Raw genomic sequence first — 18918 nt, 5'->3', positions numbered from 1 at the left:
GCATACTTAATGCCCCGCAATCATTCTTTGCGGGGCTTTTTAAATGTTTTGGCTAAAGAATCTCTGCCTTTACCTCATGGCATGGGTTTGTCATGAAAATGAAACCTTACGCCGGCAGGGGTTAAGCCACCGCAGCAATCGGGGAGGACCCTATACCAACCGTCCCCTTACCGCCTAAGCCATTTTTGTTAAATAAATGTTCTCTACTACTTTACTATATCATTGACAATGTATAAAACATACTTGAAAGCCATCGCGAAGGCCACAACAGTATTGTTCGAGACGTTAAAAATATATCAGGGCAGGTTGAGAATTGACCGTTAGTATCTGCAAGCCAATTCCGGCCAACACTTCATGTTGTGTGCAATGCTTTTGCAGCCGAGAGAACTTAGTGCACAATATCGACCCCTATAACCAAGTCATATTCATTGTTGTAAAGTCCCAAAAACTGGCGGGGCCATATGGACCACTGTGTTCCAACATGTATTCAATGTAGACAACCAAGCTATACTAACAGAATCATATCAATCCATGCATACAATGATGTGTGCAATGTTGGCAAGCCATCGCAGCTGCCCATAAAATATCGACCACTATAACCCATGATGGATAAAATACTGTAAAACCATCTCAACTAGTAGTAAAATATTGACCATTGTACGGCAGTAAATATTTCAAGTTTACAGGCCATCAATGATGGCAAGAGAATATTGATTAACCTATATAAATATGTATGGTATTTTGGCAAGCCATTAGACTTCATCAGGCAACATCGACCTCTGTACTTGCCTATATACAATGCTGGGAAGCCAAGACGACGGCCGAGAGGATATTGACCAATGTATGCCAAGATGCATTCGATGTTGACAAGCAATCAATACTGGCATTGCAATCTTTACCAATGAATGCCATGATAGGTGCAATTTTGGCCAGTCGCCACCCCTTATTGGGCAATATTTCCCTCTGGAACCAACAAGTATATATTTTTGGGAAATCACTAAGACCGGTGGGATAACATTAACCAATATATGTCAAGAAATTATTAATGTCGACAAGCCAGCTATACTAGCATGACAATATTTACCATTGTATGCCATCATCAACAATTTTATTGGAAATATACGCAATGTTGGGAAGCCGTCACGATTGGCATGGGGATATTGACCAAGGTATGCCAAGATATATTCGTCGTTAACAAGCCGGCAATACTGGCTGGACAATATTTACCATTCCATGCCGTGATATGTTCAATGTAGGTCAAGGGTCACCACTCGTAGGGCTATATCGGCCAATGAAGCTGAAAATGCATATAATGTTGGCAAGCCACTAAGACTGGCGGAATAATGATGACCAATGAATGGCAAGCTATATTCAATGTCCATAAGCCATATATACTGGCAGGAAAAGATTTACCTATGTATGACATGATTCGCGAATTATGGACAAGACATTGTCAATGGCTGGGTAATATTGGTCATCCTTTTTTATTGTGTATACAATGTTGGCAAGCAATTCTATATGCAAGGTCATTATGGCCCGTTGATCGCCCATGAATGGCAATCATGGGGGAAACATGTATATCACTGGTCCAATAGTGGACAATGTTATCGCATGGCTGTACCATTGTTGGTAGCGCATTGGCAGCGCCGGGCCACTGGTGGACTAGACGTCGCCAATCAATTTCTAATATCGGGCCAGTTTCATATGCTACCTGGGTTGTCAAGCCTTCTAACGGACCCATGTTTACGCACAGTCACAATCAATATGAAGGTGACCGCTCGAGCCGCAACCTAGACAAGGAGCAACGCCATTTTGCCACATCATCTTCCGTGGCGAGGGAAACATCTTGGTAGTCCCTCCCCTATTTTCGCTGTTTTCTTTAACAGCTGATAATCTCCGCTAGCTAATAGCAATTTTTCTTTTTTTTACACGTATCAAGCAACCTGCAGTGATCACAGATTTCTGTCCGCAGACCGCGTCAGCAAAATAACTTGTGAGTGATTGAGACGCGATAGAGATTAATGAGTGGTATCAATCGAAAACGGGTGACGTAATGTTGTGCATAAAATAAATTATTTGCCTATAAGTGATTAGGTAATTGATGAAAGGCAAATAATGTAAAATTAAAGAGGAAAATTGTCTCATTACTCAATTGTTTGGTGTCACATATGGATGTATCAAATACTAAAATAGGTAACTAAATCGGTCAATTAAGGTGACGTCAAAAAATGTGATTTCACGCAACCTGAAGTTGACCCAAAAAAATGCATAGGGAAGGATTGGCGCGCAATTTGAAAGTTCCAAAGACTAAAATGGGGTAACAAGAAATGAATTAGGAAACTAGAAGCGAACAGAACCAACCAACCGCAGCATCCTTTCTTTCGCATTACTCCAATGCAGGTTCTGCAGGGCTCTTTAATTTTTTTATAAATCACCAGTGGGGCATATATGTAGGTTCTAAGAGTGGATGTGCTAACAAAATATATATCAAGGCATTATTATCATTAGTAGTATTATTTAGCAAGGCTGGGCTATTTCAATACCAATGAAAAAGAAAAAATATGCGATAAAGATAAAGCCAAGCCCAGGAAATCTGTGGGGAAACGGGAAACGACAGTGGCAGTTCATCGAACAGTCAAAGAAAGAGGGAAGTTGTCACGGTTATGCATTTACGTGAAAAAAATATGCGATAAAAAGGTGCTTTCGCTAAAGAACGTCAAAAATGCATTACGTTCACCTCATCAGCTTGCGCACAGAAGCGTCATTGTTAGCCAATATATGAAGCAACGACAGACACACAAGATTGTTATCATAGGTAAGAATACACAGAAAAAAAATGCCAGCGAGTTAGTCAGGGGTGTGATGCTTGTAGCCCGGAAGTGTGTAGGAGGGCAAAAAGGCAGCGCAGTCATTATCTTCACAGTTCCAAAATCGGCCGCTATGCAGCTTGAAAGGCCCACCGGTCGAGGCTCCTGTGATCGTCTTCATAGTGATTGCAACTGTACATGAACGTAGCTGCTCGCAGGATTAGTAACTCTCTAATTTCTACATATATCCCTTGAACATTATCTTTATGTTACACTAAAAGAATGTATTGCGTACGTACATACAAAAAACACGCATTACCCCCAGACAAATAGCACTATAAAAACATCCTAAGGCCCTTAAACAAAATAAGCTCAAATACATGATTCTTCAGACAGGGGAAAACAATAGAATCAGAAACCGCGCCTCGCCATCCGTTTCTAACTGGCCAGACAGATACTGTTGTGAAACAGACACATGTAACGGCTGCAAGCCTCCGTCTTTCCAGCCAGCAGCGACCTTCTCAGAAGAAGCGAAGCCGACAAGGAGCCTCGAACACGAAAATGGCATTCCCGTTCGTAGGGAGGAACGGGAGCGCTTTCCATGAAGGCTACTCACCAACGCCGCTGTGTAAACAGCCGCGCTCGTACAGCCGCGGCGCCGGCACAAGGCTGTCGGAGCTGAAGAGGCGAGCGCCGGCAGTAACAGGGAAAGGAGGAAGACGGCGGCTAAGCGTTTCAAGTTGGCGACACAAGCCAGAAGCTTTTTGTACCCCGTCCTTTTCGGACGGGCCATGTATTCGTGCGTATTATAGTCTTCCGTTTTGTTTTCCTCGAAAAACGTAGTTGTCTCTTCACTTTTATCTAATGTCAAACCCAAGTTCAAAAGTTATCTCACATCTTAGTGCCGAAACCCGTGAATTAGATCAACATTTCTTGTGAGCCTTTAATCATTGTGTGTGAGCGGATGACATCGTACCGGCTGTCCCTTTGGAAAAGCCTCAACGAAGACAACGGTGAAGTGACCGAGACCCATGGAGAAACTTAAAATGAAGAGGAGAGCGCGGCGGGGACAGAATACAGTCCTGATGAACGAGGTCGCAAAAGCAGTACAGAGCCGGGATGCCAGCGTCGAGAGCCTGAAAACTCTGTTGTACTGACTGGAATGCAATAGTAACGAGCTGCGAAGAATCAACGAGGAGTTAGAGGCTTCTATGCCAGAAGAGACGTTCGAGTCAGAATGCATCGAGACCATCCAATACGACGACAGAGCGATTCACGCCATCGGACAGCTGAAAGGAAGAATAGCTGCAGTGGAGACGACTACAGCTTCATCGTGCGACGTGGCCATGACGCAAGCGATACCATCAGCGCCGCCACAACCGGGATCAAGCTTCCAAAGCTGCACCTACATACATTTAACGGTGAGCTGTGCTACCATTTTGGGAATGCTACAGGAGCGCTGTGCATGACAATGAGGGCCTCTCCAAAGATGAGAAAATGCACTATTTGAGAACGTTGCTCTCCACACCCGCCTTGGCAGAGCATTGCCAGCGGTTTTGTCGTGAAGCGATGTACGGGGGGCTCCGCCGTCTGCATAATCACGTGCAAGCTCACGTTAGCGGACTCAAAGGACAAGGAGTCAGCTAGTCAACATACGCGGCAATGTTGACTGAAATTATTTTGTCGATTCTACCGAGAGAACTAGTGTCGAATTTCATCGGCAGGCTAGCCGAGCGACAAGGAAAAATGTTGAGCTCGAATTGGCTACTGATTCCTCAGCTACGACAAGCGAAAAAAGCGAGGAAGACTTAAAAAAGGGTTAGAATTTCTCGTATTGGAAACAGAAAGCAGAGAGAGATGCATGGGAAATGCCAATGTTGTGCAAGAAAGTCACAAACTCAAGCGCAGTGCCCAAGACGACCGCCGAACCTGCGTACGAAATTTCTTCCCGACTGCAAGTGCCACGGTGCTGCATGCTAATTCTTCCAAGGTCGAAAACTGTTTATTTTGTACATCTCAACAGCACAATATAGAAAGCTGCCCATCAGCCCTCTCCATCGGTGAAAAAAGGAACAAACTAGCCAAGGCAAGACGATGCTTTCACTGCACAAAGTGGGGCCACCAAGCGAAAGACGGCAGACGGCAGATTAGTTGCATGCACTGCAAAAAGCGGCACGCGTCGTTAGTTTGCAATCCCAATTGGATATCGGGGAGCAGCATAACGAAAGCAGGAGAGACAAATATAGCACCTGCTCATATCGCAGCCAGCGTACACGCTGCTATTATAAAAAAAGAAATAAAGAAGTGGCTCTGCAGACGTTCCGCGCATGGGCTGTTGGGGACAGTATGCAGGGATACATACGCGGAGTGTTGGATGGAGGAAGTCAGCGCCACTTTATCCGAGAAAACGTCTCACAAACGCTGAAACTGAGAGTCTTGATAGAGAAGGACTTCCAACTAAACACATTCGGCGGTGCTAACACAGATGTCCGAAAATGCAGAGGTGTCGAGCTTCGCCTACGGGGACAATACGACCAAAAAGAAACGACGGTGGACGCTGTCGAGGTACCATTTATATGCAGCGATGTTATGCAGGTCCCAGGAGAGCACAACTTTGTATGAGAGATGGAGAAGAATGGGGCATTGATAGCCAATAAAGTTCTATGCACCAGCATCTCAGCAGTACCTGGCATTGGAATACTAATCGGGTCAGACCACCTGTGGAGATTCGTAACAGGAGACCTTCGCCGTTTCAAAGAGGACGAAGGATTAACTGCCGTGAACACCACCTTAGGGTGTAGTTTCCAAGGTCCTTAAAACGTCACCAACGCATTCACTTTGGTAACCAACGTGTGCGTGCTGAAAATTGGAATCGAGTCCGCAGACCAAATTACACTAAAGAAATTTTGGGAGTTGGATGCAATCGGCATTAGTGACAAGCCCGAGAATCAAACATGTGAACCTTCAGTTCTAGATATTTCACGCACAAGCGACCGCCACAAGGTTGCGCTGCCATGGAAAGAAGATTGTGCCGAGCTGGCGGGTAACAAAACTATGGCGGTGCATCGACTAAGCAGTTTGACAAAGCACCTTAGTCGCAGCAAGGAAATGATGGAAAAGTATAGCTCAGCAATTAGAAGCTACATGGAAGCAGGACACGCGGAAAGCGTTCCTCAGGGAATGAAGACCGACCATGTGTATTATATGCCACACCAATCAGTTTTCAGAAATGAATCGACCACTACCAAACTGGTCGTAGTATTTGATGCCTGATCGCACGTTCCCGGCAAAGAGTCACTGAACAACCCTCTAGAAAAAGGGGCCGAAACTGATCAGTGACTTGGTGCGCATATTAGTGCGATTCCGCCTGCATTAGGTAGCACTTGTTGCCGATATAGAGAAGGCATTTCTGCAAATCAGTGTCCGACCTGAAGACCGAGATGCCTTGAGATTCCTTTGGTCCAGCAGCCTACCTATTGCCGGATAACCATTGCCCAAGGTAGAAGAATGGAGAATGTATAGAGTGACGTTTGGCACTACAGCAAGCCCTTCCTTCTCACAGCCACACCTCTCCATCACTTCGAGAAGGAAACGGGTGCTCTGAAAGAAACAGCAAGCATACTGAAGGAATCCTTCTATGTAGATGACTCGGTAACGGGAACGAAATCAGACGGCGAGGCACTAAAGATGGCAACGGAAGCAGCAGACATAAGGAAGAATGCCGGAATGCGCCTGCGAAAGTGGACCTCAAATTCGGCCGCAGTGCAAAGTGCCCTGAGCAGTGAGGACTGCACTGCCTCTGACGAGACACAAAATGTAGTTGGCCTTCACTGAGTGCCCGCGAATGACAACATGACAATATCGCTCACAAGCGTGCTAACTAACGTGAGCACAGGCAACAAAACTAAACGTGCGGTATTGCAGGCGTCATCAAGAATGTTTGACCCATTGGCTCTTGTGTCTCCATTTGTCGTCCGAACAAAGATGTTATTTCAGAGGTTGTCGGAAAAGGAGTTAAGTTGGGACAAGCCTTCGCCCCTTGATTTGGAAGCTGAGTGGGCACATGGGTGTTCAAATCTCGTGAAGCTCAAGCAACTACATTTCCCACGCTGCAACGTGCCCAACAATGGAATTTCTTGGCAGTTGCACACTTTCTGCGATGCAAGCCCACAGGCTTACTACACCTGCGTCTACTTGAGGATTCAGGACGACAATGGGAAAGTGAGCGTCAGCCTTCTTTTTCGAAAGTCAAAAGTGGCACCTCTGAAAGCTCTGTCTTTACCTCGACTCATAATAATGGCAGCCCTGATTGGAACAAGAATGGCAACATATTTGCAAGATATAGTCCTTCAGAAAGTGGAAGCGTATTTTTGGTCTGATTCAACAATTTGTCTGCGTTGGATCAAGAGCTCAGCCAAAAACTGGAAGCCTTTCGTGCGGAATCAAGTTGAAGAAATACAAAGTGCCAGCCACCCAGAACAATGGATCCACTGCCCGGGTGCGGACAATCCAGCCGACTGCCTCACTCGAGGAATGAAAGCAGAGACACTCTTGACAAGTAGATATTGCTCGAGTGCGACAACGTACTCAAATGACGAGAGAAAGAAGCAGTCGAGCCAGCTCCTGATTGAGGCATCGCATCTGCCACCCTTGTTACCGGCAGACACTTTCAGCAATTACACTCGCTTGCTGATAGTCAGTGCATGGGTCATGAGATTTGTGAAAAACTGCCGTACTGAAAACAAAACCCCTCATGCATACCTCACAACAGCGGATATACGTGACGCTGAAAAATACTGGATAAGGCTGGCTCAACTGGAGTGTTTCAAGTTAGAGATGAATGCTCTGTCTATTCTGGAAAACCTACCGACATCATCGCGGATAATAAAATTCAAGCCCTTCCTTGACGCAGACGGTTTGATACGTGTAACTGACAGACTTCAGTTTTCACCATTTCCTGAAGATATCAAACATCCAGTGCTCCTTCCAAAAAACCATGCGATCACATAACTTGTCATACAAGGAGCTCACGTGCGGACCCTCCACAGTGGGCTACAGAACTTCGCGAGAAGTTTTGGATCCAAAGCTGCCGACAAGTAGCATAGAGCATGATTGTCAGGTGTCCTGCTTGCCTCCGAGACCGAATAAAGCAGGCGACCGCTCCAATAGCGCCTCTCCCAAGTAATAGAGTGAGTGGTGGCCAAGCTTTCAATGTCATTGGCATTGAATTTGCAGGACCGTTATACACAATGACCAAGAAAGTTAGCTACAAAAGCTACATTGCCCTTTTTACCTGCGCTACAACGAGGACCATTCATTTAGAGCTTGTCTCCAATTTAACTGCAGAGTGTTTTCTGCTAGCCTTGAGACGGTTTGGGGCTCGGAGAGGAATGCCATTGGTCACTTATAGCGAGAACGCATTCACATTTAAGAAGTCATCAAACGACGTCAATACACTGTGGAACATTGCTCGCAGTAGAGAAATGCAGGACTACTGCAGTTCACGTCAAATCAGCTGGAAGTTCATAATTGAGAAAGCAAACTGGTGGGGAGGCTGGTGGGAACGGATGGTTAAATCCGTAAAAATCGCCCTACGGAAAATCCTCGGTCGTCAGAGCCTCTCCTTTGAAAAGCTTGCTACCGTACTGACCGATGTAGAAGCCACCATAAATCCCCGACCGCTAACTTGCACGACAAATGATCCGGGTGAGCCATATATTCTGACGCCGGCCCATTTGTTGACTGGCAGGAGGCTGACTTCCCTCCCTGAAACACGCTTAGCCTGTGTTCCGTCGGCCACTGCTTCGGACATTACTCGTCGCTTCATGTACCGACAATCTATCGTCAACTTGTTTTGGAAGCGATGGCGAAATGAGTACCTCTTGCAACTACGGTCGGCTCACACAGCAGCAAGTCCGGCCAACACCCTGCAAGTAGATGACATCGTCATTGTCCACGACGATAATGCACCAAAGCACATGCGGCACACCGCTCGCGTCGTGGAACTTTTCAAAGGTCGAGATGGCGACGAGCGTTCTTGCGCCATAAAGATGCCATCGGGAACGCAGCTACGGCTACCTGTGCAAGTCCTTTACTCTCTGGAGACGAATGTAAAATGAGTATACTCATTTCGGGGGGAGTGTGTTGCGAAACAGACACATGTAACGACTGCAGGCCTCCGTCTTTCCAGCCAGCAGCGACCTTGTCAGAAGAAGCGATGCCGACAGGGAGCCTCGAACACGAAAAGGGCATTCACGTTCGTAGGGAGCAACGGGAGCGCTTTACACAAAGGCTACTCACCAACGCCGCTTAGTAAACAGCCGCGCTCATAAATTGTGAGGCCGCGGCGAGGGCGCAGGGCTGTCGGAGCTGAAGAGGCGAGCGCCGGCAGTAACAGGGAAAGGAGGAAGACGGCGGCCAAGCGTTTCAAGTCGAAGACACAAGCCAGAAGCTTTTTGTACCCCGTCCTTTTCGGATGTGCCATGTATTCGTGTGTAATATAGTCCTCTGTATTGTTTTCCTCAAAATCGTAGTTGTCTCTTGCCTTTTATCTAATGCCGAACCCAAGCTCAAAAGTTATCTCACAGATATTTCCGAATGACAAGGCGCACGCGTTGCAAGGCTGGGTACATTTTGCGGGCGCGAGTGCGGCGCGCCTCAGCGAGCCACCTGCGACGCCACAACTCAAATAGAACTACAGTGAACACAAGATGTTCTAAAGGATTGCGCCGGCGCTTGGCGCCGGGGTTCATACAGACGTTAAATATACTATATGCGAGCCGCCTCATTGTCCTCGCAATTACACACTCAAAAAAAAAACATGCGAGAGTCTCTCGCGAGAACCGCAGTAGGCACACTGGTCACTGGGTGTGATAACCCATATCGCAAGGCGCTGTCTCGTGGGAAAGACGCCCCAGCGCCTAAGCAAGTCAAAATCTCGCACTTCAATTGGCAGCCGACAAGCTTCTCGCGCTCGCCATTTGGGGAAAGCGGTCTTTCATTGATCATCAGCTAAAATCCTGCAAATGGCAACAAGTTCGCTGATGCGTATGGAAGGTAGGTCACGTATACATTAGCATCTGACAGGTTGACATCGAGAGTAGAGTTTATCTCGGCCACCTCGTAGTAAAAAGGCAGACGTCTGTCCGCCTGTGAACTGAGGTAATGTCCGGGTGTGAACGCACGACGCGCTGTGCTCATCCAGTACCGGATAAAGGCCCCTATATAGTCCGACGTAACGCACACGCGCGCGCACGCCCGCCTCCGCGACGGTACGTCGGCGAAAACCCGAGGTCTATAGTCGAACGCCACGGGGTGATGGACGTAGCGAACGCGAGCTGACGCGGCCCAACGTCGCCGACGGGTAAATATAATCTCGCCTATTTCTCGCCGACCGCGCCAGAAGCGCCGGCCACGCATCCCAGCGTTCCTCATGCGCAGTGAAGATGGCGGCTTGCGATGTAGGCAGCGATTCTGCGCGCGTTTCAGACACTGTTGCGGAAAAGCTGCTATAAGGCATTCGAGGGAAGCCCTGCGTCTATGATAACAAGCGGAGTGACTATAGAGACGTTCAGAGGGAAAAACAATGTCTGGGATGCAATCTGTCAGCAATATGGTCGGGCACAGCTGTGAGTTCTTCGCCACAGTGCGTGTGCCATACCCGTTTTAAAAATGCAGTGCTCTAGAAGGTGTAACGATGGTGGTGTTTCACTTAGCTGCAGTACATTCAGTGGAAGAATACCAGAAACTGCAGAAGTCGCTTCGCATAGAGTTGTGACCGGTACACGCCGGAATCGAAGGCAGTACTCAATTTGGCCACACCAAACGTCAGGGGCTCAACAACCAGGGATTTCGCGAAATGGATGGAATTCTACAGGAACTGCGACCGACCGAGAAAGGGATCCTCATTACTGCTTAATCTCTAACTCTTGTGTAATTGTAAATGTACTTAATTTGTGATTAGTTTTCAGTGAAACACGCACGTACAAAATCATCGTTACGTCCCTAGCCGCCGTCGACGCGGGCAGGCCGTTGCTGGGCTGGACGTCGCCACGGCTGGCTGTAAATGTATTGTGTCATTTGAACATTCGCAGTAAACATATCGCATCACTGCCATGATCACAACAGTGATTAGTGCCTCGATAGGCAGCCAGTTCTTCCCTGCAGGTGCCTGTCGTCTGCTCGAAAATGCACACCAAAAACGTACCAGACCTCGAGGGCGTCTTGTGCGCATGCGCGCCGCGGCGCCATGCTCGCCAGCCGCGCCGGACTGTAGAAGCGGCAGCTTCTTTGACGCGCCCGTCGTAGTTGACGTACCGTGGCCGACGTCGCCGCCTCTGCCAGTCGCGTCGAAAACTTCGGACTATATTGGGGCCTTAAGAGAGCGACCAGGGTAAGACTCTTCAGTTAATAGCCTCTCCACCATCTTTAACGCGAGTACTCGAACCACTGTCGGGATGCACGGCAGGTCATGGCCTCCCCTGCTCGTTGAAAGGTGTATGATATGGCGGGCGACTAGCGCTGTCCTGCCCTCCTAAACGAACGTCCCTATAAGGGACACGAATCGGTTCACCACACAGCATGGGGCTGTGGCGATGCGCGCCACAAAAATGGTGAAAACACTCGCTTGTTTCTTGACGGCACTGACTTAAGCATTGAGCGTGCGGCTAAAACGCGCTGCGTCAGGAAGAGCGTGCGTTGCTCGCAAGAGAACTACGTCCCAGGTGCCAAGAGAGATCCCCCTTGGCTCAAACAGCACGCCTTGTACACGAATGGCGTTCATGAACGGTACGGGGGCAGCTAAAGGGCCCTTGAACTGACCGAAGCGGAGTGCGTTGCTTTTCGTCGTGTAAAGCTGCGCTCCAGATGCAGCATCGTATTCTGAAAAGATGTTAAAAAAACAATAAAAGTGTCAATTTCACACACAAAGAATGAAATGTCGTCCGTATATGCAGATGCAACTGACCCTTGATGGAAAACCTCGAATACGCCTGTCCGCGGCGACTTTACGCAGCAGCGGGCCGAGTGAAAGTATGAAGAGTACCGGCTGGAGTGGGCATCCCTGATGCACTTCCCGCGTAATCGAAAAGCCGCCGGCAATTTGGCCATTCAGTACTAATTCGTTGCTATGGGGAACTGCGCTGTCCAGGGGGCGTGCTTAAAATCAGACTCAGCGCCGCCTAGTTTCAAAATACGCAAGCGTATAGTAGGACGGAGTACGCCGCTTGTCGTGCCATGGCTTGTCCCTTAGGCGGATTGTGAGCTTTCTATTTCGTGCATAATCTTTTTATCGCACGTTTAATGTTCTGAAGACATTTTCTTTTTGATTGACTTCAAGGCACAACCTGAACTCCTCAGCTGCCTGCCAACTTAGCAATGTGCCAGGCCACCACAGCATTATCGAAACTATAACGTCGCTATGTTCAGGTTTTGAAACAGCTTGTGAGTTCAGTCTTTCTTTCTTTTTTCTTGCTATGGGGCGTGTCGATGCGCCATGAATTACGTGCGCACTTTCTAGCAAATAGACATCAACCCGAGTGCGTGCAAAAATACGCGAAGTATGTGTGCCGTCTAGCAAATAAGATTCACCTGCGTTGAAACATCGCTAGTGGAGGGTAAATATATGACAGCAAAATGAACGACTTCCCTGCTATATTAACATTCTTTGGAATTTTGGATTATGCGCGCGTTAAGCGCATATAGAACGCGTGCAGTACTTACCTACTGCCCTTTTGAGGAACAGTAATAATTCAACAGCTTCATGATGAGAAAAATTTGTCGACCAAAGTGCCCCTGTGTCGTGAAATATAATGCCCCGTTATTTAAGGTGATGCTGTTGAACGCATCTATAGAGAAACAAAGGCCTACAGTAGCGTATCGACACTTGCATGTTATCAACAGCGAACGACTAGCAATTGAAGGGTTGAAGTATATTTTGTTCATTCTTTGAAGCGAATAACATCGAGATCCGATGCGAAGGACGGATCTGAAATGGTTGCAATGCTAGGACTGTAAATAGTTCAATGTCCACAATTGTTGGTGTAATAAAGGCTGGGTGGAAATTTTTGGTGCCCTACAATGGTGAGAGCGCGCGGGAGAGTCGCCATACCTTATGTCTTAGTCTAAACCCACGCGCTCTATCTTAAGAGCAAAGAAGAATTGACTGCAAAGAAGGATAGGGTTAGTATCGGTGATAGTTATTACAAAAAAATCAGCGAAACTTGAAACAACAAAATTGCAATGCTTTGTTCCTTACACATAATGAAAAATGCAGCAGGCACCATTTAATGGTGTGATGTGTGCAATTATACTTGACGTATTCCTCCTCCCCCTCCCAAACCCTCCAGCCACCTCGTGCGCAGACTGTGACTGGAGATCGGCGTATCTAGCCGATTCTATTTCGTGCTCAAATAAAAGACTCATGACTCAGAAAGCAGAGGACCCCTACATTGTTTTGCTGAACTACCGGAACTCGCCGGGTCCTACAGGTTACAGTCCAGCACAACTTTTGTTGAACCGTCGATTACGCTCAAGAGTATCTTGCGTTCAATCTCTGTTAAAACCCTGTGTCGTTAGTCCTTCGATGCAGAAAATGGATGAGGAATACACAAATAGGCAGAAAAGATACTTTGACAAACGTCATGCTGCCATGTCTCTGCCCAGACGTTTTGCAGGAAATCGAGTGTGGCTGAAAGACAAGGGTGCTCCCGGAACTGTGCTGCGGCCGTCCCAAACACCACAGTCCTACTGGGTTGGGACCGACAACGGCGCCGTTCGCCGGAACAGACGCCAGAGACGGGAGACGACGATAGTGCTCCATCGGCGGTTCAACGGGATCAGCATCAAGAAGGGATCGACGCAACAGCGAAGCCGAAAGTTTCCGAGTCGCCCGCCAAATCGCTGCCTACGACGCCAGGGAAGTATGCCGGTGTGCAGCAGCAGTCGGGTGGTCAACAAGCGAGCGAAGCCACCGGACATTGTAGAACCACCCGCTGCGGTCGCATGATCATGACGCCAAAACGATTTGAAGTTAATAAATAACTATGAACTGTGTTGTTGAGTTATTGTGAATGTACTTAGCTTGCAAAAAGAGAAAGCTGTGGCGTCAGCCTGCATATAAAAAACGAGCACACTTCTTTGGCTAAGACATCCAGCACTTATCACAAAAGTCATGTGACTGGTGCTTCTGTATATATTGCACATCGTCGAAATAAAACGGCGCATTCCCTTTACCACCGCCCTTACGATGCGTGTCTGACAATTAATAATCCAAATTCCTTGCCAACATATGAAACTCCGTAAACTTAAAGTTGGATTGACATCACATTGGCTTCCCCAAACTTAATTAAGGAGGCTTATTTTTGGTTAGTTATGCCAGGTTCATCCCTTTCAGAGCACATATTTATTTCTTTTTCTGTCATTTCTCAACCTTCATCACAGTCTAAGAGGCTTCCTAGAGCCAGTTCATGTCGCTTAATTTCCCAGTTAGCGTTTCTGAATTTGTTTCAGCATTTTTACAATCATCAGATCTATTCAGCGCCTGCCCTTGATAGCGTCCTTTCAAAATTTAATCAGATCTTTATCAAACTCTACAACGAAAACCTACGTTCTGGTAAGTCTACATTTCCTGAGGGATCTGTTTGGTGATCGGTTGATTTGCGCATGGAGCGCTCACGTGTTCGGGCTCTTCGACGTCATTTTCAACATATTTCCGACCCTACACAGAGAATTTACAACCGCTCAATTTATTATAGAGGTCTTGCTGTCTATAGAGCTAACATCAGGCGCACACATGACAATTATGTAAAGGAACTTTGCTCAAATGCTACAACGAAATTCCTTTTTGGCAAGCCATACAAGTATGCTTTTGGAAAGCTCAGGACCCCCTCAATAATTCCTATGCTGAGATACCCAGACGGTACCTATACAGAGACGTTTCAAGACACTATAAAGCTTCTGCGGAATACGCATGTCGCTGTGGACAATTCTTCTTTAGATCTACCTTTACTTACTGACGTTAGGGATATTATTAAGCAGCCTTATAATAACTCAATCCAGGATCCACCGTTCACTCTTGAAGAAATTGAGGCTTTTATCACTTCAATGTATTTATGGTCTTCTGCTGGCCCTGATCTTATCTCTCCTCGTTTTGTCATTTTCTTGTTTAATGCTCATCCCTTTTTCTTTTCCTCCATTTTCAATTCTTCTCTGTTTTTGGGTCACTTCCCTCAGCCACGGAAAATAGGCAGTTATTTTTATTCCCAAACTTAACAGACCACCGGACCTTTCGAGCTCATACTGCCCGATTTGTATTACTTTTTCATTTTGTAAAGTACTCGCGCGCTTGCCTTATGGTCAACTGTACTACTTTTTATCAAAAGATAACTTGCTTCACAGGTATCAGTATGGTTTCACTCACGGCCGGAATTCTGTCCAGGCCATTTATAAATTACGTGAATTATTACAGGATTTCGAACAGAAGCACACTGTGGTTTTAATTTCTCTGGAGTTTAAAGGTGCATTTGACAGTGTTTGGTACCCTTTCATTTTACGTTTTCTAAGGCAGCATCGATGTCAAAAAATATATATTGCCTTTTAGCTTCCTTCTTAGATGACCGGCATTTAACATATCAATCTCCTTGTTCTATTTCGGCTCTTTCTTCTCTTGGTAGTCCGCAAGGTTCGCCTCTTTCCCCATTAATTTGGAACATTGTCCTTTATGTGCCTCCTAAATATATCTCTTCCTTCCCCAATTCACATTCAGGCATATGCCGACGACACCATTATCCTTGTACCTGGTAAGATAAGTCGCGAGTTATCAACAACGGCAACCAGCGTTCTAACCTTAGTCCAGCATTGGTGTACCGAAAATTGTGTTCAGTTAAACGCACAAAAATGTTCTTATGTTTTATTTCATAATGGAGTACCAGCATAACATAAGCGTAAACCCACCATCCTTCGTGGATCTCACAGCGTTAAGTGCGAGCCAACTATCAAATTACTAGGGGTATTTTTGATTCGTACCTTACCTTTATTCCCCATGTAAATCACTTGCAAACTAAAACTTTGGCCTCTACCACTAAGCTCCTTAATTGGTTTAATTCTTTATTTCCCATGTAAATCACTTGCAAACTAAAACTTTGATCTCTACCACTAAGCTCCTTAATTGGTTTAATTTACACTTTCGCGTTTCACCGTCTCATTTGCGTCAAATTTATCACCACGTCATTCTTCCCTCGATTACATATGCTGACCCAGCATGGTGGTATCACTGTCCTCTCTCTACTAAGAGATCGCGTCCTATCACAACAACGAATACCACTTCTCGCTCTTACCGGCGCCTACGCACCCACGCGGACATCTGCAACTCGTGCTCTTGCAAATGTTGTTCCATTCTCTATTCATCTAAACCCGTTATGTACCGAGTTCAAGCTTTTCACACTCCGGCAACCTATAGTATATGACAACGTTACATACAACCCTTCTGAAACACAGCCATTGTTCAATCCCTGCACTGATCATCCCTCAATGAAGTTTAAATTTCATTTTAGTAAAGTCACCTACCAGGAAGTCATGTTTTGCTCTTCCCAACGCGCCCTGCATATCTATACTGATGGGTCGTTCACACTCCACTCCGCGGGCGCAGCTTTTGTAGTGCTTAACTCAACCCAAAACATATTATTTGTTCATCGCCTTTCTTTGCAGCCACCTTCCAGTGCGTATGAAGCGGAACTTGTAGCCTTTAATTCTGCAGTTGAATATGCACTTAACAATCCTCCCACTACACCTATTCATTTCTATACAGATCCTCTGTCTCTGCTCTCTGCCAGCTCTTCAGTAAATTCGTTTAACACCACAATTCGTACCATTAAAAAGAACCTGTCGCACTTAACGTCTCTCGCTCCATTCATGTTATTCCATATCCAGGGCCACTCCGGCATTTATGGCAATGAATTTGCCGACCAAGCAGCTAGTAGCGCAAGCCAGTACGGCCGTTTACATAATTCTACCCTTTCAAGACGCAATGTCCGTTCACGCTTACATCGTTCTTCGCTTGTTTTGTGGAGCACATATTGGCGCGAAAATAATGGCGGCACAGAATTATTTATTTTGGATACCTGATACCCTCAATATACCACACATTTGTCCGCCCCGTAATGCGATTACAACTCTAATACAGGGCATGGCAGATTTCCTTTTTATTTTAAAAGAGTCTATCCTCCTCTTCACTTTGTTCCTGTGGCAAGATGTGTAATGACGTCCGTCACTACGTCCAAGACTGGTCCTTTTGTTACTCGCCTGAAGTCTTTTTGCTCATCAGATATTACAACGTCTCAATTCCCGACTTTGGTTCGGAATCCTGTCACTTGTGCAATTTTATTTCAAATGGTACCACAAATAAGCAGCACTATACCTGGCTATTGTCGCTGACATTCTTCTGTTAAGTGAACTATTTTCTTGCTATTTCGCATTCTTTAAATTATATGCCTTAGGGTTTATTTTTCTACGTATCTCCTCTGAAAGGTTACCTATGTTGTTTTCTTTTTCTCTTTATATCTGTCCTAATACATTATATATATATATATATATATATATATATATATATATATATATATATATATATATATATGTATATAGCATTTCAAGCATTTCAATTACGTACGTAATCATTTAGAGTTGATTTCATTTTATTTTCTCTCTAATATTTTCCTTTTGTTTTTCTTCTCAGGTACCCTTTATTTCTATTTTTTTGTTTTTCTGGCTGCCTTATTACTTGGGTGCATTTTTCACCTGTTTCCTGTTGTGACGTGCACGCTGCTGCTGCCAACAGTCCATCCTTGGCTCTGCAAACACTGGTGGATTTCCGTTAGATCCTGTACTTGAGTCTGGGGATGAGGGACTCCTCGGAGTATCCTGCCGACCCCCAACCACGCTCTGTACAGAGGAGGAAGATTGCTCTTCTTTTCAGCGTGTCTAATTCGGACATGCCCACTTGCTTGCATGTAGGCGCCTACAGCTTTAGTGCGCAGGACATTTATGCCTACTGGATCACGTTTCTACGTGTCCATTGGTATTTCGTAGTGGCGTGCCCTTCGGTGCCGCCAACTCTCCATCTTGGTTTTTACAAGCACCAGCGGATGACCTGCTGACCCTGTGCTTGAGCCTGACGGTGGGGGGGGGGGGGGGGGGCGAGGGTCTCGACGGAGGGTCCTGAAGACCTCCTACCACGCTCTGCACAGGGGAGGGCTCCGTGCTCCTGTGTTGAGCAGAGTGCTTAAGGCATGCATTTCAGTTTTTCTGGATGTGCCCGTGACGGCAGACACTCTTGCCTACTAAGCCAGGTCCGCATGGGCAGCATGCATACTGCTATGAAATGAGTGGAGTTATTACTTTTTTTCTTATTCCTCTGTGATAAGTGATACTTTACGTTTTTGCCTTTTCTGCTGCGGTTGTCACACGAGTGTGGTATAGTGGTGAAGTAGGTTTTTTTTATGTATTTTCCTCCATCGTTTCTCTTACCCGTGCATTTTGCAGTTAATATAATATGGTTTAGTGACGGACGTCTTTCGCATCACACTAGATTTAAGTTTTTTTTTCTCTTAATGTTTTGTCCAGATTTTGCAATTCTTTCTCATCCCCTCGCTCTTGTATGTGGTGTCGGCACTTTCTCATTTTTTTTGTTTGATTCTTCTGCTCCTAAAACTAGTATTTTTTCTCTCTTTGTGAATTTGTGGACCAACGATTACAATGCCGAGGAGACTGTAACTTGCTATTGTTCACTCGATTTTTATTTATTTGTTGGGGACTGTCCTATTTACTATTCTACCTCAGTCTCCTTTTTTTATGCTTTGGGTTTTGTACGTCTGCCTCTCTCTCCGTATGTTATTTGTCATTTTGTATGACTTGTTTTGCTGCTGTTCCCTTATTTTCTGGTTCTCGTTCCTGTTTTGTTTCATTTGCAGGTCTGGATGCTACCTTCTGGGTTTTTCCTTCTCAAGCTAGCGTGGACCACCTTGCGTCATGGACCTCGTTTTTTGTTTTGTTTTTGAATACTTTCTTTCGCTTTTTAAAAAAAATGTTTTTTTTTTTTATCTCGACCTTCTGCTCTTTT

General features: G+C 45.9%; 1 protein-coding gene across 1 annotated transcript in view; it reads left to right on the top strand.

Moving 5' to 3' along the window:
* The window catches only part of LOC146200441 (uncharacterized), a 38364-nt gene extending 24511 nt beyond the window's left edge, over positions 1-13853 (top strand). The window contains exon 4 of the mRNA XM_084595521.1: positions 13470-13853. Within this exon, the coding sequence (XP_084451647.1) occupies positions 13470-13812 (343 nt within the window). The 3' untranslated portion in view covers positions 13813-13853. The remainder of the gene's footprint in view (positions 1-13469) is intronic.
* Positions 13854-18918: the final 5065 nt, after the last annotated feature.

This window comes from Amblyomma maculatum, chromosome 2 (genome assembly GCF_055883805.1).
Source record: "Amblyomma maculatum isolate TAMU_Amacu chromosome 2, ASM5588380v1, whole genome shotgun sequence".
Taxonomy (NCBI): Eukaryota; Metazoa; Arthropoda; class Arachnida; order Ixodida; family Ixodidae; genus Amblyomma; species Amblyomma maculatum.
The sequence above is the reverse complement of the archived record's forward strand: the minus strand, read 5'-3'. Positions and strand labels throughout refer to the sequence as shown.